The following is a 24,964-nucleotide window of genomic DNA, read 5'->3' on the forward strand; positions in this document are numbered from 1 at the left end:
CTGCATAAATACTTTTGTCTGGCACAGGTCTGATATGAAATGGGAATAATGTCACCCAGACACAAGCGAAGATAAGCTAGTTTAATGTGTGACCCACCTAGATAATACACTTTGTAATTCAGATGCCTGTCTTCAGTGCAGTGTTTGGGTAGCTGCTGTAGATAAAGCCCAGGAAGACTAGCATCACCTAGCCTGCACATCAATGAGGCAGGAGTCCTGCAGAATTCAGTAGCCTGAAGTCATGTAATTACAGACCACAATTGTGCATCCAAGCAGGGTGCCTTGATTTTTGCGATTCATGATGTTTGTATGCTTCATTTTGCAATATGAATCATGTTCCTTTGATGTTTTCTTTTCTGTAAAGTTGTACCGAATCGCTTACAAAACCATCCTAAATAGTTCTGCAGAGGTGGGCAGGGCAAATCCTGTGCAAGAACTTCAGGAGTGGTATTCAAACGGTTAAAGGGTTGCCACCTTCCATTTTATCTCAAGCAACAGAGGGCAGGAGAGATGCAACAGAGAGCAGCCAGGGCCAAACTCTCTGTCACTGCTGGTATCCCACCCAATATGTGGATGCTGTGCCAGGACGCTCTCTGGAACCAGGGCTAAAGGAAGGAGCATGCTGATGGGCTGCCCAAAACACCAAGCAGGGGTGTTTCAATGGCATGTAAGTCATTTCAGAGCATGGAGGTATGAGCTGCTTCTGCCACTGCTGCAAGTGTTGGCATTCATCATTGCTGGTACTGGTCATCGTACAGGTGGTGGTGGTATCACCAGAATAATAAGGCTTGGGAACCCTGCCACTGAAAAAAAACCTGCAGGTAAAGGCTGACCATCAACAGAAACCAGTGTATTTCCCGCACTGAGAATGGGCTCTAGAAGCAGCTGCAAGGAAACTCAAAAACCAGCTTTCTCCAGGGTGACTTTCAGGAGTGCTTTTGGTTTTTCTTGGGGCCAGTGATGAGATCCTCACTCTTGGACGGAGCACCCCGACAAGGTGCTCTGATGATGTTTCCATCTGGTGGTCCCATTGTGTCCTGTTCGCTGAGGCTGCAGGTCCCCATTGTGTCTGCGTACGAGGGGGCCGATGCTGATTTCCGTCATTCACGCTTGTTTCTTTGCATCCCAGAGTGCTGCTGAGAAGTTTCCAGAGAAAAGCTTGGCCCCTGTTTACAGTGTAATGTAGAGTTGTACCGGCTGCCGGGGACAAGTCGGAAACGCTGGCAAGATAGCAGGCATCCTCAGGAAGCTAACCCTATCAGAAAGCACTGATGTCATTGGCAAACAAAACAAATGAGTGCTGGAAAAACAAACTGTTTTCCAGCGTTGTTGATCTTCCCTCAAATTAGAAGCTCTGCACAGCCTTTACTCTGTGGCCGAGCCTGACAGATTATTTACAAGACAGCACTGAAGCAATGGTTTGGTTACTCCTGCCAATCCAATTCCTTTGATTTTATTTTTCAGATTTATTTATTTAAGGGCGGGTGGGAAGAGCATCCCAGCAACTGCAACCAGGTTTTGCAAAGCTGGCCAGCATCCTTGTGGACATAGGGTGCTGACACGGTTGCTATCCTGCAGGCTTTGCTCGGGCAGAGCCCCTGGGTCCCCTGCCCCTGGCCCAGCCCGATGCTGGGGGGACGGTACCCCCCATGGCTTCTGTGCAGCCCTTCGAAGCACGTGTCCTGACAGTGTCCCACCTGTGGCCACTGCTCCTGGGAGCTCGTGCCGTGGGCGTGGAGCATTTCTCCATGTGGTGGGTCTTAGAAGAGCTTGTTGGGGGGTTTGGTGCCGAGGGCACCGTGGTGGGCAGAGGCTGTTGCAGGCTTCTCCGCCTTTTTTGTTCCCATTGTAGAGCTGTGGTGGGCACGGTGATAGCATCCCACTCCCAGCCAGGCCTTCCCACCACCCTTCCACACGTGATGATGAATTTGCAGAGTGGGAGCAAACAGTCACACCAGTTCCTCATGGTGCATTTCCACCCCGTTGCTCCTCACCACTGGTGCCAAAAGGAGGATCAGAGTAAACCCCATGGGCTGGAGGTTTCTTGCCCGCTCGCTTTTGCCTCTCTGCTGGCACCATAGCCGCAGCAGGCGGCAGAGAGGGGGTTAAGCTGCACTCCAAGGCAGCCTGACAATAATAGCAGGAAAAGCACATTTCTTCCTTGCACCTGCTAGTGCTCCAATGGGCTTTCTGCTGTTTATGGTAGTCACATTGGATCTTTCTCTTGTTAGAATCTGAACAGCTCTAGCAGCCAGCTGTTCACCTTGCTCTGCTTGTACCTGGCTCCTTCCACAGTCCAGGGCAGCAGGTGGATGGAAAATCAGCCTTTTAGGTCAGCGTTCAAAAATAACCCATGAAGCCTTCCCTTCCTTCCAAGAGGGAAGGGTCCCGCTCCTCCCTGCTTTCTGCCTGCTTGTACTTACTGCTGGCTCGCTTACTCAGAGCACTTACTGGGAATTTGGAACCCTGTTCTAGCAAGGGATACTCCTGAAGTATCTTCGGCACAGAGCTTTATTTCTCTGTTTTTAAAGGGTGTGTAGTGTTACATGTGTAAAAAGGGAAGAGATTCATTAAGTTCTAGAGACAAACCGGTTTAAGTGCTCAGCAGGCTCTCAGGCTGAAAAGCCACTTCTGCAATGTTTCAGGTTACCAGTTAAACTGGGGCTCCGCATAAAAATTGTGCATGTTTTTCCACACTGTGGGCTGCCCTCAGGCAAGTGCTGTGGCCGCCGTAGGCAGTGCAGGGCAGAGGCGGCTGGAGGGTCCTTGCGAGCCCAGGAGCCACACACCAGGTTGGCCCGGAGTGGCCAGCCAGACCGGCTCTGCAGTCTGCAGAGCATCCAGGAGACAGGGCGGGAGCAGAAAATGGATGGGGTGCTGGATAGGCAAAAAGTGGCCATAATATGTGAAGTGCTACACCGCAGAATTCTAAGCTAACCCATCAGCTTCTGTGTATTCTGTAGCCTGAGAGATGTAGTGCTAATAAATGCCATCTTGGTAGTTGCTCCATCTCAAATAAATTATTGTAAACAGCAGTGAACAGTTCTCCTTTTCTTCTTGCCCAAGAAGAGCGTTAGAGACCAGTGTATGAAATGGACTGACTTGTCATGATCTCTGCAGCGATGATCTGCTTTTGAGTAGCTGCCAGTGCTGGGCTTCTGTCCCTCCGGTAGACCTGCTGCTGCTAAGGACACACGGCACTCACCAGGCAGGTTAAATGAACTCTTCATGCAGGGAAAGTCATCTTCAATGTTCTATGTTTTACATAACTATGTTTAAATTCTCCTTTATCAACCTTTTTTTAAAAAAAAATTCTTTCTTCTGGTAACACAGTTCAAGCAAGGAGGAATGTATCAGAATAGGTCCATTGTGATGCACAACCTACAGAATTGGTCATTACCTTCCACTCATTTTAAAATTCTGGAAGAATGGCTATTCTGTAATTGCCATAATAAGCTGCGAGAGTGGTATAGACAACAGAGATTGTTTCTGGCCAGCTAATTGAGTTTGCTGAATCTTTGCTCTAGTCGGCGCAGAATTGAGGGCTGTCACTGGGAAGAAAAATCTTGACTGTCCTGTGTCTTGGAAATCTTTGAGACATAATAGACATGGGCATCTCAGGTTGTTTCCAGTCATTTTACACAGTGGAACTGTGCTGTAAAAATAGAGTGTACTCGAAATCTTAAGTTTTGTGTTATTCTAGTTGACGTTTACTGATTTCCAGCAGGGCAACACAGGCCAAAAAGAAAGTAATCTGTAAAAATGACTGTTTAGCTGGGGTATTGCATGATATTACCTGGGTTTCTCATGTGGTTGTATAATTCATTTTTGTTCTCATGCATATTTCATCCTTGTTCATGTGAACATTTTTTCTTAATGGGAATATGCAGAGCTGCAGGGAGAGGCATATTGCCCTGTAATCCACCCCCTCTTCCTGCAGCAACTTAAAACATAATACAGAACACACCTCTCTATGACTGGAGAAAAATTGTTTTTTAAGGAAATGCCTGGCTCAGATGGTGGGCTTAGCTCTGGTGCAGAGATTTTTTGAGATCACTTAGTGAAATCTGAAAGCTGCAATCACCAGTTAATTCTTCAGTGAAATGGACTGAGTCAGCAGCAGTGTGGCATCTGCTACTTGGCTGAGTGCATGGAGGTGTATTGTCTAGGGAAGGTCACCACATGATTCATCAGCATCTGCATGCACTTTGCTTCATCTATTTTATTATAAGGGTGGAAGACTGAGGCCAGGGGATGAGACTTTTAGCTTCAGCAGCCTATTATCTGATCAAAGATACCTTTCCTTGTTTAAAGCAGCCTTCTGTTTGTTTTTGGTTTTGTTTTCCAGTGATGGGTCCTGCTGGAAAGAGCTTTGTGATGGCACAGCTGTGAGTGAAACCAGCACAACATGTTCAGCGTGGAAGACCTCCTGATTTCTCATGGATACAAATTGTCAAAAAATCCCCCTGTTTCCTATGAGAACAGGTATGATGGATACCGGCATGTAATCACAGGCAACAGATCTGCTCAAAGAACGCTGAACGGGTTTGAAGCAGAATCGAGAGCTGGGGCTTACAGCAAGAAACCTCTGGTGAAAACCAACTCAAGCAGCACTGAAAGCAGCCATGGGAGCCAAGGGAGGCAAGCAGGTCCTGGTTACCACCATGACCTTCAGGGTTTGTCCACTTTTCATACTTCAGAAGGGGGGTAAGTTTCAGCATCATGCCATGGCTTTGCTTTCTTTTCCTTTTGGTCCTGACAGATAACTAAGCATGACCTTAACCCTTGACACCATCTTCCTGTGATCCTTTCCGGCTTCCATACTAGTGACCATTTCCATGCACTGCAAGTCCCAAGTCCACATGAAGCAGTGGCACATCCATTCACCTTCTGCTAGAGCAAGGCCTTTGAGAATACTGGGGTGATAGGAAGTGGCCAGGTGTGGGGATGTTTCATTTACTGATGTGGTCTGCATCAGAAAGGCCTTTCTGATGGGCTCAGTCCAAGTACAGTGAAAAAGGGGGGAAAAGTTTTTTCTCTTCCATTTTAAAAACCTGAACCCAGCTTCTTCTGCCACATACACACCCTGGTTTTTGCTGTAGATTCAGCCTATGCAGCTCTTGGCGGGTGCTCCTACATGCACTGAGGACTTCCTTGGTTTTATAAGGCCACTCTGCTGGAGTAAACATGAGAAGGTGCCTGTGCTCCAAGCCAGTGGAAGCTCTTGTCGTCACTCCATAAAACGCGCTTGGGTTGCTTGACATAGAGTACGTGCGTGCTGCGGCTGGGGCAGGCTGGGCAGGAAGAGCTGTGTGTACACACCACCGCTCGGGCATTGTTCTGCAGCTATTTGAGTGCTGCGGATGAACAAAGGAAAGGGGCTAGAGCAGGACTGGAAGCCAGCCCAAGCGTGACAACTGTTTGCGAGGAAAAGCCCCTTCCTCCTGCCAAGTGGGCTTGAAACTGAAAGCAGGGCGAAACACTGTCGCCTTGGGAGCTTGTCCTCTTATGAAGACTTTCAGCACCGTGTGGCAAAGGCGTGTGTCCCCTGGCTGCTGGCCTCGTCTGCTCTTTGCCTTCTTATCCCTTCCCCTTGCAAGCCTGTTTGCCTGGAGCAGGAACAGCTCCTGGCTGCCAGCTAGGATAATGGGTAGGAAGAGATGTGAGCCCTGTAAAGCAAGTCCCACCTGTGGTGAAGGTCCCCAGGTGGAACCATCCCTTCTGGAGAAGGAAGGAGATGACACAGGTTTAAAGGTAATAAGGAATGCCCTTTATGGTGTGTTTTGGATGAAGTAAACTGGATGGCAATAAAGTGAAGAAAGATACTGAAAAAGAACGAAAGGGAAAGAGGTTTTAAAGCAGGGGAAGATGGTGTGCAGGGGTGCCAAGGAAGCTGGCGCTTGACCTTGGAGCTGAGTTTACAGTGTGGGGAAAACCTGGTGTGAAGAAGACGTGGCTGTGCAAGGCTGGAAGCTACCGCAGTGCTGCTGCTCCCACAACCTGTAAGGCAGAGCCTGTGTGGGTGCACGGCGGTGTGGGAGGGCTGCTGCCTCCCTGCCTTGCGCTCCTCCCGGTGCAACCATGGGGGCTCGTGTGTTTGCCCCCAGTCTCAGGCGTGGCAGAGGTACCTGTAACTGCTGGTCTTGGCTAAATACAAAATAATGCTCTCTGACAGTTTAAATGTCTCTTTCTAACATCTCAAAAGGGGTGGAACGGGTCAGTCGACAGGGTAGTTAAATGTTATATCCTGGTTTTAAGAAGTGGCTTTTCCACATAAAGTAGGGAACACAGCGCTGGAAATGGCTTTGTCTCATAAAACCAAAAATCTTTTCTTACTGTTATTGTTACAGCAAACTGATTCCCAGTGAGCCTACTAGGAGCTCTTACAAGGCACTAACAGCTATGAACAAGGGAAAATCTTTATATCAGCCATCCCTATCTTGCCATCCCTGAGTGTGCAAAGTACCTCTGGTGCAAAGCACAACACTGCCACTGCCCTGCTGCTACAGGAGGGGAGGAGCAAGGTCTCTGGGCCAGATCCAGGAAAGCTGTCTGGAGCTTCAGTACAGCAGCACCTGTGTTTCAGTTGCTGAGCTGCAGGGTGACAGTCCCCTGGAGATCCACTCCCCTGCCCTGGGAAAGCATCCAAGGCATGGGGCTGCCATGCAAGTGTGAGCTGTTTTAAAACTGATGGCCCAGTTTGGAGTGTTCTGGTCTGTTACCGGTGGGTCAGTGAACTCCACCACAGATTTTGACATCACTGTCTGGTTTCTGGATCATTGTGGGAAATAGGTTCCTGGTTCTCAGGCTGGGAAAGGACTGCATACTGCGATCTGGGGACCATTTGGGCCCAAAGAGGGGACAACCACCCAGCAAGGTCCAGCACGAAGATGCTGCTCTTTGGGCATCGCAGGCTTCCTGCAGCCATCTCCTGACACTGCCTTCCCAGTGCAGCACAGTAGCAGGAGAGGGTCAGAAGAAGCAGTATGTGTCCCAACTACCTTCTCAGACGTTGAACACCTCCATGGCAATTCAGAGCATGACTCGGGCTCCTCAGCCAAGGGTTACCTACACCACACTCTCACTCAGACCACTGATGTAGAAGAGCTAGTCACCTTCCAAACAGCACAGGAATGATGTTGCCCACCTTGTTGCTGCCTTTGCAGACAGGCTTGCAGGACTCAGGGTTTTTCATCATGTCACGGGATGATGCTGTTGTCTCCACTCATTAGGTTCTGCTGATCAAACCTTGCCTCATAGGAAGGCCTCATAGCAACTGCATGTGGGCACATCACACCACCCACTGCTGCTGCTTGGAAAGGAGGAGTGACACCCCGGTGGAGCGGGGAAGTGATGTTTTTCTCCATCCTGTTGTTCTTCAGGCAAAGTCTGGGGGAGCAGGTGGTGGGAGGGCTGCCCTGGCTGTCCTTGCTTAACTAAGCATTAGGAGGCTGCACAGTAAAGGTTTGGAAGAGGAGAAGCAGCAAAGGAAATGGAAAAGCAAAGAAATGACCCTATGGATAGACATGAGAGGGTTCACAGATGGAGAACTCCCTCCTGATTCTCTTCTGAATGGAGAGAAGAGGCACTTTGCTTAGCTGTTTACGTGGGAGGAACTATGTTGGTAGCTAGCAAATTTAGAGATAAATTGATAACATCATTAATGTGATCATCTGCTGGAAAAATTAGAAAAGTGTACTAGTGGTTCCCAGTGCTGGGGCTCAGAAGAGTGTATGCGAGGATAGGATCCCAAAATAGAACAGAAGTTGTCGGTGTCCAGGACAGCTCTCTGAATTTTTTTCCCTCTTGCTTCCAAATCCTGGAAATTTCTTAACAGTGCCTCCTTGTTGGGTGTGAAGTCTGTCCTGGTGCCTGCAGCTTGCACAACTGAGCTACCGGCTGCCTAACACCTACCACTTGCATGCTGGTAGCCAGAAATGGACAGAAATGCCCTAGGTAGCCCTGCAGTGGCCTCATTCTGCTGAGTTTTGACTGTGAAGCCTGTGCCACACTCCTTCACTTCTGGACCCTTGCGTGCGTCATGAGATGTCCTGCTGGTTCAGTGTCACCCTAGGGGAACCGGGCAGCTTCAATGCACTGCTCTGAGAGTGGCAGCCCAGTGAAATGTGGTCATGCAGCCAGTGCAAGGTGGACTGATAGCCTCATTTTTTGTAAAGGCCTGTGCAACAAAGGCCTGTGATATTTGTTAGAAGCAAGCCTGTTAGAAAAGAGTTCATAATGCTAAAGTCTACCTCTTTGGTCCCATGGGACCACTCTGCCTCTGGCACTTAAATCTTCCCGTGATTTAAGTTGGTCCCGTGAGACGGCTCCATCCTTGGCACCCTCCCAGCTGTGAAGCATGAATGCTGTGTGCATTTCTTTGTGTGTCAGTACTGGTGCATCATGGAGCGAGACAGAATTGCATAGTGGCACAGAGACTAGCTGCTGCTAAGAGGGACTGTGCAGTCCCTTCATTGAAACTGTGTCACAGATGCAAAGACTGCAGCATGAGTGGTATTTTCCATCCAGAGATGTAGCATTGCTGAGGCTGTAGCAAAACATTTTGAACTTGGCGTGACTCCTGGATGCTTCCCCTTCCCACCACTTCATTGATTGCAAGACCCAAAAGTGTCATATGTCCTGGAAGGGGGCACTCACTGCTGCAGCTGTGGCCACGAGCAGCGTGGTCGTGCTGTGCTGCCCCAGTGCCTGCTGCCTGCAAGTGTGCAGGAGCTGCTCTGCATCCTTGGGAACAGAGGAGTCTTCAGGCTGGAGCCAAGCTGGAGGGTGCTTGGGGAGACACTCCTTCCCGCTGCGCCGTGCAGTGCCATCCGTGCCAAAGGTTTACAGGGCCCACGATACAGGCTGTGTAACCACCTGTAGCACCTGAGCCAGGAGCTGGAGAGACTGATGTTGTCCATCTTGTGAATAGATCATAGAGAAGATCAGATTTAAGATGCTCTAAATACCTTTTTAAATGTCTTTTCTACACTTGCATTGCAACGATGACGTAGTGTAGTTCACAGTGGTTTGCATCATGTTCCAAAGTTCATTACTGGGGCCCAGTTATTAATCTTTTAATATTTAAAAACAAATTTAATCTTTTAAACAGCTTTTAATAAATGGAGGGACATCCTTTCTGTAAGTGAAGCTGTCCTAGTTTAGGGCTAATTTACTTTAATGAATGTTTGAGCTTGGGGTTTGTTTACTTCTAAAAAAGCAAACTAACCAAAACTCTTCTGGTTTAGTGGTTTCCTAGGAAAGAGACGAGTAATGCTTCCTTCCCCATTCCTGAATTCCTATTAAATCCTTTAAACAGCCAGCCCATTCCACCCTGTGCTGTTAGTTGCAATTTTTGCAAATCTCAGTATTATTGTCTACCACACCTCCTTCCCCCAGTTCCCCCAATGCTTTTATATTTGTGTTGATAAGAATTTGGGTTTACTTTGTGGGGTTTTTTTAATGGTGAATTCAGCTTTGCAACAACAGTTCTGGAAATTTGAAGATCAAGATTTTTAGATGCTTTTCTAGAAGACACTGAAGCAGGAATCATTTCAGGGAAGTCTGATGGCCTGCGTTAAGCAAGATGTCAAACTAAATAATCGTAACCGTCTCTTCTGATCTCAGAATCTATGACCCTGTACTTCCTGCAATTTCTGTAGACCCTTTTATGATGATGGACAAAATCAAACAGAAAGAGTAATCGGTCCATTCCCTCCTCACTATTGCTAGATAGACCCTGTTTCTCACCTCATTTTGTAAACACAGACACAAAAGGTGCCATAGCAGCAGGGGGATGAGATAAAAAGGTAGGTTTGATAATCTCAGAAGGCGGCAGCATTTGCTCAGCTCTATGTTTCCACATGCAGAAAGGCATGGAAATGTTCATTGTTACTGCTATCAACTTTCCAATATAGGAGGTGTCCTGTTATATCTCACTGATTAATGAAGACGTCTGTTACTTCCTGGGGTTCAGCAATCGAACTGTACTTTGTGCTTCAGAGGCAGAACATTTTGTTCAGATGTTAAGTCTTAATCCAGTTGAATTAATATGAACAAGATGTCCCTTGTCCCAGTTTGGTTTTTAAACTTTTATAATCATAGGATGAAGTTAATATACATAAAAGAAAATTGCTGTGGATCTTAATTTTCATTCCAAATTTTGAATTGTTTTATATTTTCACAAACTACTATTTCAATAGATCATTGTTTTTAGTAAAAAAGAGCTAGATGACACTGTTTATATACCTTGGGGTGGAGGAAAGAAAAAGAAATTCTTGGGTTCTATCTACATACTTGTCCTATTTCTGTCAATTTTGATTTTTCTTTCCAGTCTTATGCTGGTGGCAGGCACATAGTGTAAAGGCAGTTATATTGTTGGACACCTTAGGTACAAGAATAGCAGAATACAGTTCAAGTAGGAGATTAATTATTTATGTAGAAGGGTACCAATTTTGTTCCACAGTAATATATAAAACAGTTTACACTCTGTTCAGAACACACTAAGAACCTATTCTGTTCATGTAAATCTGTGTTCTGGATTTCTAATCTGCAATAAAATGTTTTTTTATATATTCCAGTAATAGATTGCTGGAGCTCATCCCTCTGTTATTTAAGAATTTTATACCTCTTTTGAGGTATTTTAAATTTTAAATATTGGTTCCATCTAATCAGAACTGTGCTGATACATCACCATTGTTGTGGCATGTGTCACTTAATCCAAAACACTTTGAAGAAATTTGTTCGCTCGGAAAGATGAACAAGAATCAGTGCTGGAAATGACATGTTTAATTTCAGCTCATATACTAGAATATATCTTATGAAATAGCCCTCTGTCTGTTCTCCCTGCCTCTGCTTTTTGGATTCCTATTAAACTTGCGTACCACAGTAGTCCCCTTGACATCTATAGGTTTTGATATAGCAGAGTGCAGAAATAAGTTCAGCACAATCATTTCTGGTTTTCTGGTGTCCATCGAGGAGGGCTGTGCGTGTTCGCACAGTATGTAACTGTGTTCATTTGTTTCTCTTTCTAACAGCTCTGCATAGCTAACAACATGCCAGCAGAACATCAGTCCCTTCCTTTACTCATGTTAATGACTGACTTAAATCCTCTCATTAAAATAATAAAGTCATCTGGTTGCAAATAGATCACACAAACCCCATTGGCATAACTCATCATTTGACCTCCTAATGGCCTTACCCATAAGAGAAAGAAAGGAGCACCTGTGCAAACTGCCTGTGACGCTGTGTTTCTTTTTCAGGGTTTATGACAGGCCTCAATTAGCATGGTCTTCCCAACCTAAGACTGACAAAGATCTCACCTACTGGAGAAGACGGGGACAGGACTTCAGTGTGCTATTGGGCTATTCCCAGAAAGCCAGCGTGGAAATGAAAGGCCTGGCTGCAGCGCCGGGGGCACCCCGGCACCCCAAGGAAAGTCAGCTGAAGGTGGGGATGGGTGCAGGGTATGTCAGAAGAAGCGGCTTGCAGGAGAGCTGCGAAGTGCCCAGCGACTGCAAATGGCAAAGTCTGGGAATGGAAAGCTGGAACCAGCCAAAAAAGGTAGGGAGGCAAATGTCCGAGGGTGACAGGGAGAAGCTGCTTCAAGAGTTGTATTCACTGACCCTGGGAGGAGACAATGTACTGAGTGCCCACAACAAGGGGAAATCGCAGTCATTGCCGAGGGTCCTTTCACCTGAGAGCATGAGGTGTGTGGAAATGCCCTCCCTGACCAACAGTAACAACTCACTCAGCATAACTAAAACCCCCTCCTACCCCCCAAACAGACTGAGTGTGGAACCAGCTAAGCACCATGAACCAGGAGGCCATTTCCATCCCCTGGTGAAACCCAAGTATGGGAGACCTCTGAAGCCTCCATCCTATGAATTGCAGCGGCAGACTAGGGCGTCTGTAGAAACTGTGGGTTTCCAGGACCACTACCAGAAAGATGAACCTATCTCCTACTTAGCCAAAGTTAATGAGCCAAGGCAAGATGCTTGCATTCAAGACTCTGGTTTGGAGCCCCCGGTCTATGTACCTCCTCCTTCTTACAAATCCCCACCTCACCAAAACACGACCCCACATCCCCTCAATGAAGTGCCTAACACTGACACGTATGCCAGCAGCGATCAGCAGGGTCCTGCAGAGCGGGTTGTCCCCTGCCAACGACCAGCCATGAATACTTCTGAAACTGGAGGTGACCCTTGCAAAGACAACCATCTTCCTCATGGGAAGCAAAGCCATGCAAGGCGCCCTGCCGACTACCTGCGTTCTGTTCAGTATATTCCCTTTGATGATCCTCGGATACGACATATTAAAATTGCACCACCCGAAGGTCTGCAGGACAATGCTAAATACACTGAAAATGCATGTAGTCCCAGTTCTGGTGCTTCGCAAGACAGAGATCTTGAAATACAGTACAACAGTGCCTTTTTGGATGCATCAAACTTGTCCAGTTCTGCAAAGGGAGAAAGAACTTCCAACAGCTCCACCCATTGCAACAGATGGTTGGCACCATCCATCCGAGATCAAGAAAATTGTGCCTTGCTGGACCAAAGAGACAGTTGTAGCACAACTAATCACAGCCCCCGTAACAAAGCCAGTGCAGAGTACACAAAAGGCAAACTTTCTGTAAGAAATTCACATATGGACAGCACCTGTGAAACTGTTACAAAAGTGAAAAAGTTTGAACCTGGAACTGGGATGCAGAGCAAAAAAAGTTCAAAGAAAAAAATGAATGAAACTATATTTTGTTTGGTCTCTATCCCAGTTAAATCAGAATCCAATCTGCCAGATACAGATAGGAACAACAACATAACCCAGAGCCCTGATAAGAATGGGTTTGATAACAATGGGGCTTTGCAAGAACAAAGTCTTTTAAGTATGTCTTCAACAGACTTGGAGTTACAAGCGCTTACAGGAAGCATGACCAATAAAAATGAGTTACAAAAACAAGAGCTGTGGAGACCAGAGGAGTTCAAACAAATGAATGACCTCAGATTTATTCAGCCTACAAAACACAGAGAGCTCAAATACTCTGGCTCCTGGCCAGGTGATCAGTACAAAGACCAGCAGACACAGACCACTTTTGCCGAAGAACCTAAAAGCCCACAGTTTTTCCATGGTACAAAGCCTGGGGAGCCCAATAGTAACAAACTGCTGTCTCCAAAGCTCCTAGGATGTACAGCATCCACGATAGGGTCAAAACAGACAGGGTTACCTTCTGATGAGAGAAGCTGCAGGCAGAGTGCTTGTGGTATAAAGGGTCAGATGTACTTCAGCCAGTCTAGCAACAGTGCATTTTCCAGGACTGCCACCTTGGTCTTTCAGGCCCCTTCCCCAAAAGCCCACCAGAGCCAGGCCGTGCCTGCCCAGGAGAGGGAAACCAGCCTTCTTTCCAAGGGAGATGTAGTTAAAGGAGAAGCTGGCACTCCCTGCAACAGTAAAGAGCTGTTTGGGCAGTTCCTGTTGAAGCCTGTAAGTCGCCGTCCCTGGGATGCAATAAGTGAGCTAGAAAGTTTTAACAAGGAGCTGCAAGGGCAGGAGGAGAGCACAAGCAGTGAAGAAGATTTGGAAAGTGCTGCGACTTCTCCACAGGCAGATACCCTTATGCAGAGGAGGGCAGCCAGAAATGAGAAGTCAAACCAGGAACCAAAACACAGTGGGAAACTGGAAATGGTTGTACCAGAGGTGCCTGTATTTAAGTCAGGAAGAGTTAAAAGTAAGTCTGAAAGTTGGAGTGTGGGGACAGAGCATGGTGGTGAGCTGGACTGCATTGGCTCTCAAGGCTCCTCACAGCCAGAAGGGAGCAGTGAAGGAGTCAGGCCAGCAGATGGAAGTCTGATAACAGAAATGAAGATGGGGGAAGCCAAGAGCAGAACAAGCAAGCAGTCAGTTCACGTGGGCCCTCTCGAGAGAGTTTTGTCCAGTAGCCCAAGCACTTCGTGTCACAGTAATCCTTTCAATAACCCTGTCTTGCAGGAGATGAGCAAAGACCAAAATTACCTAGATTTTGTTAAACTGAGCAAAGGTGCAACTCCAACGAATGATACGGTATTAGAGAGAGGCTCTGTAGTACGCTTGTCACTAACAAAGAGGAGCCAAGGGCACTCTGAGCCAGATTTGAGGTCAGTGGGACTTGATGTAGCCCCAGGATCTGGTGCTAACAATTCTGATCACTCTTCAAATGCAAATGCAGTGGAAATCCCTGTGAATGAGTCATTGCAGGCAAGAGCTGCAAGAATTTTAGGTATAGATATAGCAGTGGAGTCTCTCCTTCCGGATGACCATGCTGGGCCCTGTACAGGTACTAGCCCTGCAAATGGTGCCCAGGACACTGGGTCATCAGTGGGGATGAGCACAGTAAGTGACAAAGAAGGAAAAAAAGAGAGTTCTTATGAAGGCAGACGGAAGTGTGGCTGGACAGAGAGCACTCTCTTTGTCAGAGCAGGAGGCCAGCCTTTATACCCTGATGAATGCCTGACCACTCACCAGGAAGCCAGCACTAAAACACTTGTAACTGAGCAAGTTCTTGAACAACCTGCAAGTCCCAGCCAAGGTGAGGACCAAAACTTGGTTTGCAAGTCAGCTGTGTATCAGCATTCAGAAAAGAGAGTGAGAAGCACCTCAAAAGTGATAGAGACGCTCCAAGGCAAGCTCACTTCTCCACCTAGTCGGACTGCCATGGATCGCTTAGTGCGAATGAAAGAAGTTGACTCTGTGTCCCGGATGAGACGTCTGAGCATTAAGAGTGCAGACTCGGGAGAGGAGGTGGATGAGGAGAAACTGTCAAGGGCACAAGAGGAGAGAGGAAGCAAACTGACAAGCTCAGGGGCGGTTTCCAAGCGTGTTATCTCTCTCAGTGAAAATGGATATTTAGGTGGAATGGACAAGAAGAAGATCAACAAAGATTTTTCTTTAGGTAAGACCCTATTATGGGAGATCCAGATGGGTACTATTTCCTTATGTAATGGGCATGACTAGTTTGCTTATACCCACATAATGCTGCTCAAATAGTATCAAGCTGTAGGTGGTACTACCTCCATCTGGTTGCCACCCCCTTTGCTCTCCTTGTGGAAGAGATACATGAGTGTTCTCTGATCCCATTTTAGGAAGAGTTACTGTAAAACTCACTTGTGATACTGAAATTCATTCACAGAGACTGGAGCTCTCCCTGAGGTCTTATCTCTGTCTTATTGTTTCAGGGAATGGCCAGCTTCAAACAGCAGAATCCAAAGACAGTCACACTAGTGCCAGTGTTTGGAAACACGTGGTGATTTTATCATAGCCTTTCCTTGAATACGCATTTTTCCCCTCTCTAGTACTTAAGTAGACACATACTATATTGGAGTTCAGAAGAAACTAAAAAATCTGATGTTCTTCTGTGAAGCCTCTGGGAAATGGCTGCATTAAGGCTGCATCTCTCTCTCTCATGAATATTTTCCAGATCATATGTTGAGAATAACTGTTACCTGCTCCGCAGGTTTAATGGAAAGTTGACTTTTTCAGTGAACACCTTTTTTTTTGGTGTTCCTCATCTCAAAAGCATATAAACTTGTGCAGTCTGTATGCATCCCCAAAGTAACATGAGCTGTTTTCTCTCCGAAACAGTTTTCATAAGGCATTGGATAGAACAACTGAAAAACAGTTGTTGCCATAGATCTGTGTAAAGGGATCAATCTCCCAGGCCACCTGTCTAGTCCATTAAATTAATTGGAGTGGACAAATGTATGGTGTGAAAGTTGTTAGATTAATATTAGTCTCCTCTTTCCTTTTCCATCCTCTCTGTAACAACTGACACTCTACCTTGAAATCTGCACAGGTTATTCATTAAACCTCATTGATATAAATCTGTTCACAGTTTTCCAGTACAGAGGGACTGAAATTAAATGGAGCATACTTTAAAGTGGATTTATGTATTTCCATCTAAAGAGAAGTATTTGTGTGAGTTCTAAGTATTGACTCGTGCAGTCTTGCAGCCTTTCCCTTCATGTTTTTTTTTCACGTATCCCACAGCTCTGTGTCACTTTCTGCTCTGAACTGTATTTCTCTAGACCAGATTTTCCAAACAGGCTAATTCAGCTTCCTTGTACCCATCAGGTCTCATATGCCCCACATGCACTTCATATGCTTTCCTCCCTTGGGGTTTCTGCTGGAGTGAAGAAAATAACTGTTGTGGTGACATGACTTCAGGGATGTATCAAAACAGATTGTGTGTGTTTTATTGGAGAGTTATTCTGCAGTAAATTAGGTCTAAATTTATCCCTCTTGCTGACAATGCCAGGCTTGTATTCTGCAGTGCATTCCCATTGCAGCAGTTCCATCGCAGATGGAACAGCCCTTCTCACATCTGGATAGCATGGCTGTCCCTTCCTGCTGCACACATCCATTACCGCAGGGTAACACACACATGGGGTGGTCAGGCATTTCTGCCACTGGCCTCTTCCCATCCAGAGAGACCCTGATTTGTTGATGGCCACAGGATCTTCACCTTACCTTAATGGGGCAGGACTGAAGATTCATGTTTGTAGAACGGCCTGGCATTGTGTCTTCCTCTGTTAACTCTCACTCCAACTTCCAGACTAGCTCACTGGTACCACTGAAAGCCAAAATGAGATTTAATCCTGGAAAACCATTGCATTTGTTGCTTTTGAAGGGTAAATATTGCTAAAGGCTATTTGATTTGGAGTGAGGTAGGGTGATGTTAGTCTTACCAGTTGCAGACTGGGCCCATGACAGAGGCTAGAGCCCTTAGCAGGAGCAGGCTTTCACATGTATGATGCAGCCTGGCAGGCGAACAGTCATCTCAGAATAACAGCTTTGTCAAAACTGTGTGCAAGAAGCTCATCTTACTATGCAAATACTGCCATTAGAAGAACATCTCCAAATGTTCCCAAATGCACTGGATGTCTTTTCTCCTTTGCTGTGTGAAGACTGCTTCCATGAGGCTGCTGATCTGGCTTTGTTTCTGTAAAGAGCATTTCAAATGAGCTTAACCAAATGTTGAATAAACATTTCTGTATCAGTGCTAGAACTCCAGTGTTTGTCCCCTGAGAAGGGTGACATAGCCTGACAGTCTGGCCCTTTTGTGTCCTTGGTTTAAGTGCTGAGGGTGTGGGTAAGCTTTCAAGGAATAAACTGAGCCATGCAGGGGGTTCGTATCTTGTGACCTGGTTTTCTCCTCCCGTCCCCTGCCACTCCCTGAAACAGTGAGCACCTGCAATTTTGTGGGGAGTTCTATTAATGTGAATGTGTCTGGCCTTAGGAAAATCAGGTTTCTGAAATGTAAATCCATTTTTATTCTTAAGTCAGCCTCACACAGAACAATTCTGAATTTTTGTATGTTCTAGCAGTTTAGATGGCAAAATGTTTGCAATCTAAGAAATGTTTCTGCTTTAGAGGCATCTTCCCACACCATCAGTGCATTAAGCTTAGAAAGATGCAATGCTATCCTGGAGTGCACTAGCCCTCAAAAACTTTTTTCCCCTTGATTGTTTTGCATTCAAGTGGTGTCTGTTCTTCAAGTTTGGAAATACCAGAAGAGGCTTAATAGTGATAAGCAGTTCTGAAAACACAAGTGTTGCTGGCACAGACTCCTTTCTTGACTGGCCTAGCAATTTGAGGAGAGTGGGCAACAGAAGCGATAAAGGATCCTGCACAGGAGTGTCCACCCACTGAGGCCAAATCCAGAAGTTCTTTCATAGCCAGTTCCCCTTTGATATGAGTCTGGATGCAGCAGACGGACACTTGCACACAGGAGTGAAAATTTCCCTCTGAGGATTTTTATGCTTGTTTGACTGAAAATGTTCACTCACATCAACATAGAAGTCCTGAGGGCGAACGTTTTATTTCAAAGTGTGATATGCAACTATTTTCATGCTCAACTGTCTAAATGTGAGTGCTGTGGGAGTACAGCCTACAAGAGGGACGTTTAAGGTTAGCAGAGATACTCAGATTGTGTAAGAGCAGCAAGTAGCACACCATAGCACAGGCTGTGGTGCCAGTTCGTCCAGGCCCCTGTGTGCCTACAGACTCCTCTGCAGGTAGCCCTGGTAGCTCCACACCATGACCATGCATCCGAAGGAGCCTAGGGTAAGTCAGATGTGTGCATAATGGCACAGGGCAGGCAGATCTCACAAGGCAGAGCCCTTTCCACACAATCCTATCCCAGAGTCACAAGGGTGAATGAAAAGGTTTGTAACTGCTCACTTCATGGCCAACATTGGGATAAATCCAATTAAAAAAATCTGACAGAAGAGCATCCTTGAGGATTCAGGAAAAGAAAAACAACATGTAGTCTGTCCTGTGAACTGACAAGAGGTAGGCTGAAATGGATAACAGTGTTAGTAAGCCAGTCCAGTGCCTTAGTGAATAATGTTCAAAACGTGAGCTGCGGTTTTGCAAACTGAAGCAAGACAATCTAACCATAGTGATATAACACAGCTGTGCTTTCCTGTATTCTGTTGAATTAATCTGAAACCAAGGTTTTGCAATTGAATTAAAAGACCCTGATGACTGGATGGCATCATCACTTCTTCAGCCAGCCTTAAACATGCTGCTAGGAAACTTAAAGCATTTATTTGTCCTTAATGTTCAGTACAAGGAGGGCAAATCTTTGGTCTTTCTCTCCCTGTCAAAGCATCTGAAAACTAGAAGTGATCACTTAGCATTCAGTGTGCCTGTTCCTACCTACCCAAGGCTTCCAGAATTCTATTTCCATGCATTTGATCCAAGTTGTTTCTGAATTAACACTGGTGTAAATACAGAATTTGGGTCAGGAATGTAGTATGTATCTTTAAGGTTGTAAGTCCACTATTAGCTTCTTTTTAAAATAAAAACTAGAGAAAAGATGTCTCATTTCATCAACTAGCAATGTTAAATAGATTTCACACTTTATTAATAGTGTTATCTTGGGCTTTTTTTTCAGATACGTATGACCCCACCAAAGTTGAAAAGGTGTGAGATGAAAGAAGAGAGAATGGAGAGATTTCTGCTCTACTAAGAATGTTTCACTGATTATTTTTTTTTCTGGGTGCTTTTTCTGTGTTTTTTGTTCTTTGATGCTTGGAAATTGCCTCTATTTGTGGTGTTCATGGTGTACTGATAATGCCTTTACCACTGCCACTAGGAATTAGCTATTTGTATCTGAAACTATTGCGGAGACCACAGAAAATCTGACTTCTACATTGGAACCATCTGGCTTTTTAGTGTTAAGACTTAATACCTACCATTGGCAAGAAGTTTTTATCTGAACTCTATTTCAGTCTTTAGCGGGGACGATGAAATGCATGAAGTGAGGCTTTTGAGCTTTCTCTTTTGTATAAATGTAAACGTGAGAGATTAATGAAATGATTTTTAAAAGAATGTGAATTTATAAGCTAAACTTCTAGGTATCTACAGTCTAAACTTTGTTTAACTTAAGGGATTTCTGGCCATAAGTAGAAAGTGCTGCTGCACTACATGGGGGACAAAATGCAAGAGAATGGTAGCGAAGACTGATTGTGAAGTTATTTCTGACTTCCAGAGCTAGAATTTACTCAGATTAAATAATTACTTGCCACCTAGAGAAAAGCAAAACCCCCAAAGCTTCTAAAAGATGGAAGACTTTTGTAGTACAGTGTACAGAACGTGTAATTATAGTAGCTGGCAACTAGTGTTTCAAACCAATGCAAAGTATACCACTGGCTGTTTTGCACTCAGTATTACCTATTTTTGTTTTGCTGTTTAGAAATTCTTTATATGAAAGAATAGTAGCTGGTTTAAAATAGCCCATTTTAACAAAGTAACTATATTTCTTGTTACAGAATACTATCTATTTTTCTACGATGTAAACAATTGCTAACAAGTGGCAAGTATAAAGAAGTATTGTTATGGTTATTATTATTATTATTATTATAATATTTTAAGAAGACTTATCCCTCTGAGTGAAGGTGCCCCTAGGAGATTTCACTTGTATATCTTAATGCACACAATGTATTGCCACATACTCAGTAGTGCTACCTTATTTTGTTCTGAAAAGAGTCATCTATGTATATGTATGTACTACAGGGTTAATGTCTGTTTTTCTCCACTCAACCCTCAGATCATTCTTCTTGGAGCCACTTTCTGAAGCACAGCTGAGAACTGTCTGGGCTGGTGTTGTTGCCATTACATTCCAGTGATGGTGATTAACAAAAAGTGGGTTGGGGTCTTTGTCCCGGTGTCTCTTCGTGGCTTAGATAAAATTCCTAGTTTCTTTCTTTTAATCTGTTCCCTTTTACAGATTATGGGTTTGGATTAGGCCAGTGTATAAAAATAAACAAAACTGGGTTTAATTCTTCCCTGAAGTCAACTGATGTTCCTGGGGAGGAGTTCAGGTGTCTTCTTGACAGCATTTAAATACCTGACTTTAAGTATATTTTATCTGCACACACAAATGCATGAGTTAAAGAATTTATAATAAAGCCTATACATTCTGCTCTTTGATACCGAATTAACCTGCATAGTATCTGTGTCTTTAAAGCCTTTATGTCCACTCCTGTGTGTTTTTTTGTAAGTACCTATGTACTAATATTCTTCTGATGACTTGTTCATGTACTTCACTTCTCTATTCTACTGGCCTTTTCTGGTTTTTAGCATAATTTTATTTTTTAAATTCTTCCAATTTCTTGAAATATTTTTTTCCTAAGTCTGTAATTTGGAAAGAACGACAGGGAAAAACACTCATCCTGTGTTTTGGCAGCAAGAATTTCTTGTCTGTAACACATGATTCTGTTACATATGGACTATTTAAAGCTTGTTTGAAAAGAAAATGTGGTGTATAATTCATTTTATTAACTCTTGTGCATGCTGTGTAGCTATACATGTTGAAAAACTGTTTCCACCAGTCTTGCTATATCCACCTTTCTTCATCACCATCTAGGGCATCTGGGGGCTAGCAAATAGCTACAAAACATGTTTCACCCTCCCCAATTCTACCCATAAAAAACTAGTTCTGAAATAGAACTACTTCAGCTCTTATCATCCCACTTACTCGTAAAGCTGAAATGCCTAACAATAACTTGAAAGTTTTAATTTATCCTTGATTTCTAAAGAACTATAAATTGTCTATTGAACCACCACCTTCAGTTCGTGCCTCTGTGGAGTAAGTTTCCCATGCAATCCATTTTCTTCTGATGGGGAGGAGGTTAATTGATTATGCAACATGTCTGTTTCATCAGTCATGTCAAGTAATTACTTTTCCAATGCACATAAACAGCCAAGATAGAAAGAAAGAAAGGAAAGAAAGAAAGAAAGAAAGAAAAGAAAAAGCAGCAATACTGTGGGGAAGGTTTTATTGGCCAAGAATGAGAAATTAAAACCTAGAAAGTTAGTAAGCTTTGTTTTGCAGTAGTGTGTGACTGACCAGTGGATGAAAGCCTGAAGTTAGTACTGCTTTAAAAATGGTGTATTCCTCTAACAACACTGGTTGTTCTGTTTGATACTATGATACAGACAACTAAGAAGTACACGGAGTACAGCTTTGTGAACGATCGTGCTTCAGTGTTTCTACAGTACCTGCGCCATAATTAAAATGTCAGCTACGGAATGGGCTGGATGGTACCATAGTCGAACACCCTTCCAGATACCTTTTGGCAGTTGTGAACAGCAATTAACAGTAAGCTCTTTTTACACCAGATGTAGTTAAAAAAACAGTAGATGGTGACTTTCAGTGCCTGTCTCAATGGGTGCATAAAAATGTCATGGCAACAGCTGTCACTGGTAATGGCAACGGCAGGAGCCCAGGGCTGAGCGGATGCCGAGGAGGAAGATGCGGCGGTGTGAGGAGGAGGATGTGGCAGTGTTTCCAGTGCCTCCTGCAACGCGGTCGTGTGGCTGCAGAGCCGCAGTGAAGAACTGTGCATTTACCTTCGTTCTCAGGAGGAAGAGCAAAGCTAGAACCTCACAAATCACGTTGTTACAAGCTGCTGTGTATCCAGCTTGTGCTGTTGTTGCACCGCTGCTGCTGGGGATGATGGGGTTGGATGGCAAGTTATCAAAGGGCTTCCTTAGGAAGATACTGGTTTCATGGGCGTTCCCAGAAATTCGTGCAAAAACCCCGTGCCTGGCTTATACATTTCTAAAATGTTTAATGGGAGACCCCTCGGGAGACGGATAGCTAAATAGGGCCTGCCACCTCCTTGTATTTACCCGGCTGAAACCCAGAATGGACGGTCAGCCCACGGGGCAGGGGCACTGGCAGCAGCTGGCGGCAGCGCTGAGGTTTCTTCCTTCCTGGAAGATTTCCAGGAAGCTTCCTGGAAGATAAACGACGAACACAAAGTTTCAGGCTCTTCTGTCCGAGGAAGAAGAGTCACTCAGAGCCTGGGGGCTCCCGAGCGGTCCGAGCGCAGCCCCGGCGGGGGCGGTGGGGCGGGCCGGCCCCGGGGGTGCGGCCGTTCCAAGGCGAAGCGCTCCCTCGTGCGGCTCCCTCGGCGGCAGCCGCAGGTCTGTTCCCGTCAGGAATCGCTGCTGTCGACCCCGCTCCAGCCTCGTCGCTGGAGGCACTTTGAACTGGGCAGAAGCGCGGTCTGGGCAGCTCCTCAGCGCGAGTTTCAAACGCCACTGCCGTCGCAGCTGAACAGGGTGGGAGGGGGAAGGCAACGGCGGGAAATCCCGGCGAACGACTCAAGACCGGTAACGGAAACGCCTGGCCATATGCCTGGCTTAAGCATCCCCTGTCAGCTACTGGCTCAAGAAGCCTTCCCCAGGCATAAGAAGGGCTGCTGCATTTCATACCGCAGGTTCTACAGCAGGTCGGTCTTCACTGCGACTGTATCAGGTATCGAAGCCATTGAGCTTCCTTGACTCGCTTTGTGATGTTGGGAGCAAATAGTCCATACACTGAAACACCCGATAGCTCTCGAAAAACATGAAGGACAGCACATGCTTAAAGTGCTAAGGTGACAGAATTAATCTGTCACCTTTAGAAAATTACCAGTCCCATCAAGCTTATTTACATATAAATATTGGCATTTAGTAAAATATTTCTGTTTGTCTAATATCATAAATCAATATTAATATCTAGGGTCAACATTCTGTTGCCTTTGCCACATGGACACCCAGCTGATTGTAGTTTTATAACACTCGGCCTTCTCTTTGGGTTAAAAAGCTGATATTTCCTTCACTGCCCCTTTTCAAACTAGTGAAGTGATTGGCAGAAAAGCAGAAGTGAAATATTCTTGCATTTTAAACGACAGAAGTTCTTGCAGTTGCAAAGTGGGCACTTTTGTCCACGTTCAAGATCTGATAGAAACAAGCGAATGTGAGAAGTGAATCTTTACTTGGCAGGAACCCTCAGCACAAAGAAGAGAGACAAAACCATGTTAAAAGGAATGGAAAGGATTGACAGCTTGTCAGCCTTTTGAATGTTTTCTGTAAAGCTGTCATTTTGGAGGACATTGGTATTCTCTTGGTTGAGGATCAAACAATCCCCTAATTTCCCTCCGCTGGCAATAAGCCACAATGCTGCCATCCTAATTTAGTGGAGTGAGATATAATTACAAGTGAAGACTACAAAGTTTAAACTCCTATTCTTCTGCATAATCCAAATAAAATATCAAGCTGAAGATTTCATGAGATGATGACTATATCATTGAATGTATTAGAAAAGTTGAGAAATTCTGATTTAATTCTTATTCAAACTTGCGCGAAAATGCTCACTGCACCTCCCCCTGGGACTAAACGAAAGCTGTTTACCATCAACTCTATTTTTAAAGAAAAAAATGTTTCAAACAAAGAAAAAGGGAAATCCTGATATCAATAGCAAAACCCAAAACCGCAATGCTACCTCCCACCCATGCTGAAAAATATGCTTGCAATATGGCTTGCAGAGCTGCACAGCAGGGAGAGGGTGAAGGGAACTTAGTTCAGAATTGACCGACACATGGCTGAGATTAGAAATAAAAATGAAATTTCCCAGCCAAGAGAAACTGCAATAACACACAGATTATAAAATGAAGGAGGAACTTTCCACCCTCAACAGCAGCAATCTCAGCCTTCTTTCAAGCTCTGGACCAGCAGAGAAAATAATCAGAACCATTCCAAAAGCCATTCCTAACCTGGAAGGAAAACAAGGAGATATATGTGTTAGACAGTAGTATATCAGTATCCTTGTGTCTTTGTCCTTATACAATGCAGATAATTCTCCACGCTGACTTTCATGATACTGTGGCTTATCTCCAAAACTAATACTATGTCATTGCCATGGTTTCCTGCTCTAACTAGCCCAAGGGCTGATTTAGAGGGATAAAAAGAGATAAAATAGGGGTAAGCAATGACAATACTATTTATATATCAGAAGATTAATGTGTTTTAAGAATTTCCTTTGTATTTTTTTCTGCACAATGCAAATACTGTGTTTCTGGGCTTATGTGTAAACTGGAGGGGCGCTGTTATTCAGGAGAAAACATTCTCCAAATAAAGATTTTGCATGGATACACTCCTCTGTGATGCTGATGTTGTTATCATGGGGCAAAATGGAGCATGTGCTCTGATCTTTGCATTGCCTTCAAGAAAGATAAATGTATCGGTGAAGTGCTAAAAGGCTGCAGTATTCTCCAGGAGACTGCTACTTCAAAACCTGATGTATTGACTAGCCTGTTACAGCATCAGGTAAAGAAATTGTGTTTACTTGAAAGAATTACTTTCCACATGCGCACTTTCTCAGAGCAGCACAGACTATAGGTCACTCCTTTCCAAGTTGTGTTCTGTTTGTTTGCTACCTTTAGGGTATGTTCTGCCTTTGTGTGAGAGTGGATTCCTCCCCTACTGCCTGGCAACCAGCCATCTGTGCTGGGCAAACCTACAGCGCCAGAGCATTTTCCACTCCATGTGGGTATTTTCCACTCCCTTTGCACAAGTTGATATGGCACTGGGATAGTTTACTTTGGCTACATTGCACTAAAGAATGGCATGCTCTGTATCTGTGCTGATAGGACTTCAAGAG

General features: G+C 44.9%; 1 protein-coding gene across 6 annotated transcripts in view; it reads left to right on the forward strand.

The window, feature by feature from the left end:
• The window catches only part of JCAD (junctional cadherin 5 associated), a 66,495-nt gene extending 42,038 nt beyond the window's left edge, over positions 1-24,457 (forward strand). For 5 of the 6 annotated variants that reach the window (XM_027781661.2, XM_055805697.1, XM_055805696.1 and 2 more), the window contains 2 exons: positions 4,349-4,707; positions 11,262-15,368. In XM_027781661.2, coding sequence (XP_027637462.1) covers positions 4,409-4,707; positions 11,262-14,982 — 4,020 coding nt within the window. In that variant the 5' untranslated portion in view covers positions 4,349-4,408 and the 3' untranslated portion in view covers positions 14,983-15,368. Of the gene's footprint in view, positions 1-4,348; positions 4,708-11,261; positions 15,369-18,925 lie in introns of those variants that run through there. The other variant, XM_055805698.1, reaches the window with a different exon arrangement.
• The last annotated feature ends 507 nt before the right edge of the window (positions 24,458-24,964 follow it).

Source organism: Falco peregrinus, chromosome 5 (assembly GCF_023634155.1).
Source record: "Falco peregrinus isolate bFalPer1 chromosome 5, bFalPer1.pri, whole genome shotgun sequence".
Taxonomy (NCBI): domain Eukaryota; kingdom Metazoa; phylum Chordata; class Aves; order Falconiformes; family Falconidae; genus Falco; species Falco peregrinus.